Here is an 11,138-nt window from a genome sequence, read left to right as displayed (position 1 = left end):
TTGTCATCTATTAAATCAATTTATTTATAAAAAAATATGTATATATCTCGTGTAAGATTTATTAAGGTGCAGGAATAACACAAGTAGGGGACTAAAAAAAAAAAAAATCCAAAACACGGTGCTGACGTGTGAACTGTAACAACAACGCAATCAGAGCCCCACCAACCTAAGCTGTTTAGTGTGTTTGTGTGTGTGGTGTAGGCTAAAATTGACTACTAATTCCCCACATTTAATCGGCTGGGGACTGCGTGTTACCGAGAGGGACAAAGAGAGCCTTTCACTCAGGGAGAGGGACAGAAAGAGAGCGAAGGGGAGGGCGTTGAGGAGCCAGAGGCAAGGCCAATTTCAGCTCGGCAATCAGTGTGCACACTCGGACTTTTGTACACGGCTTCCTTCGGGTTCGGCCATCTCCTCTCCACCTGAGGTCTCCTCCCTGCAGCCGCGTTGAGCCGCTGGTTAAACCCTGGAAAAGGGGCTTCCTGAAATGTCAAATGTCAAGTTCATTACCAGCAAGGAGTTCAGAGATGATGCGAAGAGGGCCGAGAGCCTGAACTCTCCATTAGACCTGGTTTGGGGTCATTGAAGCCTATAAAAAGTAATTAAAACTTTTTTTTTTAAAAAGAGGGTGGGTCAGGAGGGGAAATTAAGATGAGTTTTATTTAAAAAGTTTGTAAAAATAAATAAGTTTAGTAAAAAAAAGCTGCTTGTTTAAAGCTTATAAACTCAATAAAACCTGCTGACAAACACAACACATCCTCTTCATGGAAAAGTGGAAAGAAAATCAGGTTTTTAATTCGTTTACAGCATTCCTGGACATTTACAACAGCTAACTCCCAGAGTGGACTGACGAGAGTCCAAAAACTCCCAACATTTACTGATCACTCAGTACGTGATACAATAATGAGACTGACTGACTGACAAACCATGGGAACATTATAGTTACACGTGATCTCTTCCTTTAATGTTGATATTTTTTGTTACTTACACAAAAAAAGGAGCAGGTAACTGATACTTCAATGTTCTGATGGAGCATGTGAAACATGTGTTCATCTTCAAGCCGTTTAAAACTCCTCGTCACTTGATGTAAATGAAAATTAAAGTGTGAGCTGGAATTAGTCGTATAGAGAGAAAGCAGAAGCTGCCAAACCAGAGCAAAATGTGCTCATTTCACAGACTGTGGACTGTGACTGTGTCGGGTCGACTCGAGAAAGTGGATGACATTCAACCGTAACATGGTTGCATTTGGGAAAGCCTAGACTGTTAAAGTATAAGAAATGAACTTTACTGTCAAGTAGGAAAATGAATAAAATGTTCAGGTTCTAAATGTTGTGGGATTTGGGGGGTTTTGTCATCCTCTTTGTAATCTGGTTTCAGTGTTGTCCTTCCAGTTTTCTTAAATCTGCTTTTTCTTTTTTTACATTACTTTTCTTTTGTTGCCTTAGTTTCTTTTACTTCCTGTTTTTGTTCGTAGAGTCAGTTTTCTTATGTTTTTCTGTCCTTGTTTCTGTTAGGTGTTAATCACTGGCTCCCTGTGTATTTCTACTGCTCTTGTTTCTATCCTTTACCAGATCTCCCATTTGATATAGCAGATTTGATTATTCTGTAGTTCTGACCTTTTTTTCCCTACTTGCCCTACGGCCCTGCTGTGCGTTTTGATCTTTTTTAGTCATTAAGCTATCAAAGTTAATTGTTTTTGTTGTTCTTTTTCGTTCTTGTTCTTCCTCTCTTTGACTCTCAAACAATTTAATGTAATATTATGAAATGGGAAAAAGGAAAGAAAGGTCCAAAAACAGTATTTTTGATGCAGCAAGAGCAACAGAAAAGACTGACTGTATCACCGGTCCAAAACCCTTTAAATACAAAATACTTGCATGATTGTTAATCTTATTTTCAGGGCACCTATTTATACATATACTTGACTTTAACTGACTTTCATTAGAAGTAAAATTATTGGTATGAAAAACAAAATAAAAAAATCCTTTAAGCAGACGGATCATATTGAACTGAACTGATTGACTGTCTTAGCCCTTAGACTATGTATGTTGAGTATAACTACAAACGCATGGAGTGCTGCTGGGTGTATGAAAAGTATACTTCAGGTGCTCTTCGGCATGGGGATCCAAAAGATTGAAAAACAATTTAGAAAAACCGAGGCACTCAAGAAGTTAGAAAAATATAAAAAATCTTTATTGAATCATGGCTAAGTAAAAGTTAAAAAATGCCAACATGTTTCGGCCATGTAGGCCTTCTTCAAGGCAGATAACCTTTTGTTATCGGTTTTTCTAAATTGTTTTTCTATGTATGTTGAGTGTTCATACTTTTTAAAATCGATGAATACTTTTATTAAAATATACACAATTAGATAACACACATCATGGGTGTTTAAATTAAAAACCTTGTCTTATTTAAAATTTTTAAACTCTGCATACTACTTTCGGCAGCGCCATAGTTTCAGTTCAGCCTCCAGGCCGACAGGCGGCGCAGGCGCAGAGCAGACGCGGCTGTAAAGACGTCGAAGCTGCCGCTGAAAGTTCAGCGAAGAAGAAAACGTCACAGTGCAGGCGCCAAATCTGCAGGAAACGAAAATCATCAACACACCGTCAGCGTTTAAAGTCTCACCAACAGGTTACAAATGCCCTTTTAAGTTTTACCATGAGCTTTGCAAATCTTGTATTATCAACCGAGTTAATAATTTAAAACGCAAGACAGTTTTTTTTAAGAGCTTCGTTTGTTTACGCATGGGGGTGTAGCGATGATAATGCAGACCTGTGCGAAAACTGCACCAGGTTTGATAATAATTGCTGTCCTTCCAGCCAGCAGTCATGGACCTTGGCCCTTTTGAGAGTGACAACAGCGTGAGCTGCCGGCTGGTGTCGGAGATCCCTGAAGCCTGCCGGACAGAGGACTGCTGTCTGGGGGTGGATGAAGCAGGCAGAGGACCCGTGCTGGGTAAGTTTAATCTGGAAAACAAGACCTGCATTAACAGTACTCGAGTCGAGATGAGGCATCCCCCCCTGAAATAAAAACGGTCCAAATCATCCCCCCTGTAAAACTGCCATCCCCCCTTTCCATCCCTTATGTCATTCCATCAATGAATGTGGTTTTACTGCTATTTCAACATTTAGAGTCATCACCAGAAAAATAACTTATTTGACAATTTTCACCTGTTTCAAGTAAAATTTCACTTGAAATAAGTAGAAAAATCTGCCATTGGGTCAAGATTTATCTTCTCATTACAAGCAAAAAAATCTTGTTCCACTGGCAGATTTTTCTACTTATTTTAAGTGCAAATCTACTTGAAACAGGTGAAAATTGTTGTTTTTTCCAGTGATGAGTCTTGTTTTAAGTGTAATGAGATTTTTTTTTTTACTAAAATGAGACATTTTAACTAGAAATAAGACAAATATACTTGTTAAGATTTAGAGTTTTTGCAGTGATCCATTTTACTTATCCTGTGAAGGACAGAGTCATATTGATAAGTTCAGAAAACAGTTCTTTATTGTTGTGTTTTGACGTATTAGATGTAAGCAGTGGATATTTAAAGCTTACAGAAGGCTGCATTTAACTGCTGCTATGTCATTCCTGCAGTATTTCTGCAGGTGTTTTGGTCAGTACTATTATTTGTAATATATTATATTATATTATTTGTAATCGGCACAAATGATCTGTTCCCATATGATAAAATCCACCATCCCCCCTGATTTATTTTTTTTACAACTCGAGTACTGTGCATAAGTGTATTAAATTTACCTCTGCAGTATGTGCACTGACATCCATCCATCCTGTCTGTGATTCAGGGCCCATGGTTTATGGGATATGTTTCTGCCCAGTTTCTAAAAAGGAGGCGCTGAAGGACTTGAAAGTAGCAGGTAATATGAATGAATGAATGAATGAATGAATGAATGAATACAGTTTATCCAAACATTGTGCACAGCATTGACATTTAACACAAAACCAATAATCATGTGTTGAACAAAGACTGAAAAGGCCTAGGCAGAAGCAAACTGCTTATAAAAGCCTATCCTATATTACCAACTTTCTTTTTTTTTTGCAACCAACCTCCAGAAAACCAAAGAGACAATAGAAAAGCAAAGAAACAACAGAAAAGCAAAGAAACATTAACAGATAGTCAATCGCAATTATAAGCTTAAAAAAATAGCTTTAAAAACCAAAAGAGAATGACATTTTTTTAAATTTATGTTAGCATCATTCCAGAATTTAACTCCAATAATTGAGACACATCTCCTTTTCATAAGTTTTTTTAGCTTTTTGTACAGTAAAATTGCAGACACCTCTAAGATTATACAGAGTCCCCCTGAATTGAAAAAAAACTCTCAACTGTATTGAGTCAGGGAGCATTTTTGATTTTGCTCTGAACATAATTTGCATGATTTTATAATAAAACAAATCATACAATTTAATAACATGAGAATTTAGAAAAAGTGGCTCTGTGTGAGCGTAATAATCAGCCTTATTGATACGTATGGCTCGTTTTTGCAGTTTTATTATTGAATTTAAGGTGTTTTTTAAAGGTGGATCCCCACAATTCCACACAGTAAGATAAATAGGGATCAATCAATGAGTATGAATATCACCTATACCTAAGTATATTCATCTAGGCAAGGCAAGTTTATTTGTATAGCACAATTCAACACAAGGTTATTCAAAGTGCTTTACATCAACATTAAAAGCGACAAGTCGCAATTAAACGGTAAATAACAAGTAAAATGATAAGAAAAGAGGTAAAATAATAAAAAGCACAAGCTGTTAAAAATAAGGGCAGTAGAGTACAGCAGGTAAGTATTTAATTTAGGAGTACGCTTCAGTAAACAGTAATGTTTTTAACCCTGATTTAAAGGAGCTGACAGTTGGAGCAGACCTCAGGTCTACAGGAAGTTTGTTCCACCGGTGAGGAGCAGAATAACTGAACTGCCTCACCTTGCTTGGTTCTGGTTCTTGAACCACAACAAACCAGATCCAGATGAACCTCAGGGGTCTGGGAGCTTCATAGGAACTAACAGATCAACCATGTATTTTGGTCCAACACCATTCAGTGCTTTGTAGACTAGCAGTAAGATTTTAAACTCTATGCTTGGACTCAGTGGAAGCCAGTGTAGCGATGTCATGACTGGTGTAATGTGGTCCCGTTTCCTGGTGTTTGTAATCTAGAAAGACTGCATTCTCTAATAATCCAATTTGTCAATTCCTATAAATATCTGGGTATTCGGCTCAACGGTTCACTCTGTTTTGACGTCCATATTAATGCACTACTTTCTAAAGTCAGATCTAGCTAGAATTGTTTTTATGTTCCGCAATAAAGCATCCTTCACCCACTCTGCAAAGCATGCTCTGGTCAAAAGGACAATCCTCCTAATTCTAGATTACGGTGATAAAGTATATATGTCTGCCTCCAAAACCCTTCTCAATAAACTTGACGTCATCTACCACATCTACCCGCTTTGTTACAGGTGCTCCTTTTAATACCCATCACTGTAACCTCGACTGTCAACTGGCCTTCACTTCCCTCCTGTAGACTGATCCACTGGTATCAATTCATCTGCAACCATCACTGGAAAAACCCCTTCATATCCTGGCTCACTTCTTAATATCAACGTCAGGAATCGGAACCTACGTTCAAGCAGTTACATTAACTAATTACCTCCTTTGGCCATAATTCATGTCAGTTCGCTGCTGCTAGTGAATGGAATCATCTTCAGCAAACACTCAAACTTCACACATTCATCCCATTCTCCTCCTTCAAACATACACTCCCAACATTCATCTGTGATCATTGCAGATGTTTGTAACTCTTCCAGACCAGCGCTATCACCTTTTTATTCATATTTTTGTTATGTGTTTTTTATATATCGTGTTTGATTGTTTGTTTCACTGTGATTCTATGTGCTTGACTCTTCGTGCTGCCTCTTGCCCAGGTCGTCGTTGTAAATGAGGAAACTTTTCTCAACTGACTTAGCTAGTAAAAGAAAGGTTAAATAAAAAATAACACGTTTTGGTAAATTTAGTTTTGTGGAAACAGCTGTGTTGCTTCACAATAACAGTACGATGCAGGTTACCTCAATAGTTCAGGCTGTGGTTTTAACTTGTGTTATGGTTTTGGGAAAGGCCACTTCAACTGTTGCTAGGCAACAAGTAACGCCCCCTTCCACCGCACCCAGTGATTCCTGGAGATTTCAACCATACCTGTCCTCTACATGCACAACTTTACAACAGTTTGAGAAAAAGTTTTGATAGTATATCGGTTTTCTTTAGTGATGCACCGAAATGAAAATTTGTGGCCGAAACCGAAAATAATAATAAACACTTGGCCGAATAATACCGAATAATACCGAACAATGGTTCTTTGCAGTTTTTCATTTTTTTGCCAATTTTTTCACCATTGCATAAATCAAACGAATGTGCAGTGAAATACCCGCCAGTCACAATTTGTCTTACTGTACTTATTGTATTTTTTCTCATAATCCTTTTTCATTTTCTCCGTTCAAATCCAATTAATCTCCGCAATTTGAAGCCTTGTATAATAATTGTAAAAATCTGGGTTATTTTCTTGGAGGATCTCGTCAAACATATCAGACAGTGAGGAGCACCGCATCTGCAGTACGGGCCCTTTTCTCTGTGCGTTCTCCCCGATCTCCTGTGCTGTGCGTCCCGTGACCGTCTCCATCACCAAGCGGTTTCCCAAATCCAACTCAGCCTGGATCATTTCTCGTGTCCTCTGCTTTTTCCCCACATCCAAGTAATGAGCTGACATGCTGACATGTTTGCTGCATTTAACACCACACGCCGCTCACTCCACGCTGTTCGCTGTTTGATTGCGTCATCTAAACATGCCGTTATTAATTGTTCGGTTTTCTCCCCACTTATTCCACCGAACACCAAGTGTCTTTTTGCTATTTTCGGCCGAATAATTTCAGTTACCGAACATTCGATGCATCACTAGTTTTGGTTTTTCCTCTCATCAGATTCAAAGACGCTGACGGAGACGGAGAGAGAGAATCTTTTCCAAAAACTAGATGAAGCCAAAAGCTTTGTGGGCTGGGCGCTGCAGGTTCTCTCGCCCAACACCATCTCCACCAGCATGTTACAACGGTAGGAGACGGATGTCACACGTGTGGATGTTCGTGACGTGTTCATCCGTACACTAATGTGATCCTTTTATCTTCGTATCAAGGACAAAATACAACCTCAATGCCCTTTCACACGACACAGCCATCGATCTAATACAGTATGCCCTGGACAATGGAGTACAGCTAAAAGAGGTACGTAAAAACATTTTACAATACTATAAATCAACCAAAGTTGCCTATCATTGATGGAATGACCTCATTCACTGTAATTGGTTAGTCAGCTGACCTCATAACATTGTTAAACGTTGAACGTCAGAGCAGCCCGGGCAGGTTTGTACAGTAGGCACTAGGCATGATGGGAGGATCACTTCATCAGCCTCTCCTCTTACCCTGGTGTATTTATCACTCTGGAACTCTGGGTAAATCTGGACTCCTCACACCACATGACCACTGCTCCAGGGTCAAATCTTTATGCTCCCTAGCAAATTGAGGCCTTTTTTTCCAATTATTCTCACTGATAAGTGGTTTTCTTTGGGCTACACAGTTGTTTAGTCTCGGTATCTTGTGTTTCTTTCACGTAGTTTTGTGGAAATTCTTTCTCCCACTTTTAAACAGAGCTGTGAGTTCTACTGTTGTTTTTGTAAATGATTTGCATTTAAATGATTTAAATTTTAGTTTTTCTTTTAAACACATTTCCTCTTGGAAGATGATGGCTTCCAGTTTTTAATAATGTGTTGAACAGTTCTTAACCCAGCTTTATTAGTTTAATCAATCTCCTTAGATGTTTTCCTTCCTTGATGCCACTGTTGTGACCCATCAGAAACATTCACATCTCTTTCACGATCACAGGGTGTCTGACATGATTAGTTAAGGGACGAGAAGCTACTCACTGCATCAGTTAGTTGATTTAACCTTTTGCAAGCTTAAAAAAAAAAGTCCTCCATGCAGTAATTATCTGAAGGGAGGCTCATACCTGTTTGCTCTGTGAGATCCAGGTGGTGACTTTTATTTATTTTTTGGACGGCCAGTGTAGCTCTTGTCACTGATATTGAGCATCATGAACTATCTTAATATAGAACAAGCATTTTCCATTTTCACAACGTTGTTGGTCGTATTTGTGTCTGTAACTAAATCAGGACAAAACTATTGCGTCCTTTTGGTACAAACACCGAGACGGAGGTCTGTATCCTTTCAAGTGTTTATCATTTTATTTATTTATTTTTTAATTCACTAAATTTAATTTTGAATTATATCTATGAAATGTTTATTTAAGATCGTTTGTTACTTTTAAATAGTTTCATCTTATCATATGGACACAGCTTGCATAAGATGTAAGCGATTACATACAGTGTTTATGTAATAAATGCTCGGGGTCGCTGGAAAACGCCTAGAGACAACTTCTGATGTAATAGACGCTATATAAATAAAATTGAATTGAATTGGTTAAAAAAGCAAAATGAACTCCAATATTTTAGCCAAAGTCGTAAATACTGCCATGGTTTTGCAGCTTTTTTCATCTTAACCTTCCCTCATCCTTCCTTTCTCCTTCCATCACCTCTTCCCCTGTCTTTTTTTTCTTTGCTTCTCTGCAGGTTTTCGTCGACACCGTGGGCCCCGCAGAGAAGTACGAGCAGAAACTATCGCAGCGGTTCCCGGGCGTGGAGGTGACTGTGAGGCCGAAAGCTGACTCCCTGTTTCCCGTCGTCAGCGCGGCGAGCATCTGCGCAAAGGTTTGGATCTGTGCGAATCTGTGGTTATTTATTTATTTATTTTTTCTCTCTCCCCTCTCTCCCTTTTCTTATGTTCATTCTCTTCAGCTGCAAATGAATTACAGTTTGCTTCACTATAATGGGACAGATAACAGGTCTTTAACCATAAGATGTGGACGTGCAGCAGACAAAACTCAACTTTTGGCGTTTTATCATCATGTTGTCTCGCTGTAAAGGTGACTTTAGCACAGATTGCCGTTGTAGCTTCGACACGGGAGGAGAGCGATGCCCACATTTCAACTTTACGTCATAGTAAAAAGTTGTAGCATGAGTTTTAAGTTGCCCTGACGAGGTGTCAGCTATTTACATCACCATCTTCACATCTGTCTGCTTTCCTGCTTTTCTTTGCCTAATGTTTATATTTACAATCAGACGTGAGCGTCCCGGTGTTGTTTGCTGGTTTCTCAGGTTGCCAGGGATCGTGTTGTCAAAGGCTGGAACTTCACTGAAGACCTGGGGGAGGTGGATGCGAACTACGGATCAGGATACCCTAACGGTAGCAGCAAGCCACGCACCTTAAACCTTAGTTCTTTGAAAGATTTCACTGTTAGAGAAAATTATTTCTTACATTTTATTTACCATGTAGTTAATTTGTAATTAGGACACTTGCGTTTTCCAGATCCCAAGACGAAAGCTTGGCTGCTCAAGTACCTAGACCCCGTGTTTGGCTACCCTCAGTTTGTCCGATTCAGCTGGAGCACTGCCCAAACCCTGATGGAGAGCAAGGCCGTGGCTGTCCACTGGTAAAGTGCCTCAGATTTTAAAAAAGCAGAAGAAGAGCTCAAAATTTTCTCCAAACGTGCATTTCCATCCTTTTACCTTTTTGAAAGTGCATTTAAAATAGCATTTGTGCATGTTTTAGACAAAAATACTTTCATTTGTTTGAAAACAACAGTTCCTTTGTCTTCCAAATTACACTTAATGTCTGTGGAAATCATTTAACTTCAGCAGACAAGTTCAAACTCGCTGACTCTGTCCTCAGGGATGACGACGAGGAGGACGGGGAGAAGGCAGCGCAGCGGCAGAAGAACAAGTCCATGCTGTCTTACTTCAGCGCATCAGCTGGAAGTAATGAGCAGAATACGGCCCAGGAGAGCCACCGGTTCTTCACCGAGCGGCGGCTGAAGAGTCTCGACAGCCTCTGAGGACGCTTTAGTAAGCGCAGGTACAAACCGTAAAGTCTTTGTGTGCTGTTTCTACACAAACGGCTTAGGACATTTTGTTTCAAAAATGCAATCACAGTTTGTCTATTCGTTTGTAAACTTTTTTTTATACATAAAAATTATGTTTAAAGCTTGTGTTTTTGTTTAAGAGTCCTTTTTCCACACAACGTTTGAAGGAAGCACGAGAGTGGGGGCAGATGGTTTTACAGTCTTTAATTTCAATACTGCCCCCTAATGGCAGCATGACGCAATTACAAGCTTTACACTCATCACAACCCAACTTGAACACAGTTCAACTGAAACTTTGTCTAAATCAATAAAGTTAAGTATTTAAAAGAAAAAACAACAACTTTATTTTAAAAGGATATAATACATCCAATGATAAACATCATACTTTAGATCTGGTGTAGGCAGCTTCTGTTTTGTATCGTATGAAAGTAGCAGTTCATTGTAATTTGAACCAGTCCACTTCAGTCTCACTTAAAGAGAGTAATGAGTTTTAAGTAATAATGAAAGAAAAATGTTAACTAGTGTTACCATTTTCTGGCTGCAGGATTCGGCAGAGCAGCGCAGATACCGAAGCCAAACTTTAAAACAAGTTGAAGTATCAGTTTTAATTTCACTTAAAGGGATATTTGATGACTTTTAAGAGGTCTAGTTAAGTTCTCACAGTCTTCTGTTCCTCCTTTCAGTCTCTGAATGATGAAACAAGCTCTCAAAGCTCCCGACAACATCAGGACAGAGGCGACTAAGAGTCTCAACAGCATAGAAAGAAAACAGGAGTCCGACCGAAAAAGGAGTAAATCCTTTGTGCTGCTTTTAGTGTCTCAGTGTGGCATCTTTTAAACTAATTAGTCCATCAACACCAGAAAAGCCCTCAAATGTTGATTGCTCTCTGAATACAATGCATTTTTTGTATTTTTTTTTTTTTTTCATATTAAAGATCTAAATTAAACTGCATCTAGATTTTGGATTAAGACATTTGTTGATGAGGTATCCTGGTGTGACTGCATCCTGTGTTTGGTTTGGAGTTGTCCTTGTCCAGAAGTGAGATGGATTCTCTCGTCCCTGATCCCCCTCTCCTCCTCTGAGGGATTCGTCCTCTTCTTCTGGCTCCTCTG

At 39.1% G+C, this 11,138-nt stretch overlaps 1 protein-coding gene across 1 annotated transcript; it reads left to right on the top strand.

The window, feature by feature from the left end:
• The first annotated feature begins 2,548 nt into the window (after window positions 1-2,548).
• rnaseh2a (ribonuclease H2, subunit A) lies at window positions 2,549-10,090 on the top strand. The gene is made up of 9 exons (XM_061730369.1): window positions 2,549-2,625; window positions 2,814-2,949; window positions 3,798-3,869; window positions 6,981-7,107; window positions 7,190-7,277; window positions 8,678-8,815; window positions 9,263-9,350; window positions 9,474-9,597; window positions 9,837-10,090. Exons 2-9 carry the CDS (start codon window positions 2,823-2,825, stop codon window positions 9,997-9,999), a joined length of 927 nt encoding a protein of 308 aa, XP_061586353.1. The 5' UTR covers window positions 2,549-2,625; window positions 2,814-2,822; the 3' UTR covers window positions 10,000-10,090.
• Window positions 10,091-11,138: the final 1,048 nt, after the last annotated feature.

The sequence above is a fragment of the Cololabis saira genome, chromosome 1, assembly GCF_033807715.1.
Source record: "Cololabis saira isolate AMF1-May2022 chromosome 1, fColSai1.1, whole genome shotgun sequence".
NCBI classification, from domain to species: Eukaryota; Metazoa; Chordata; class Actinopteri; order Beloniformes; family Belonidae; genus Cololabis; species Cololabis saira.
Note: the sequence above shows the minus strand (reverse complement) of the source record. Positions and strands in the feature narration are given on the sequence as shown.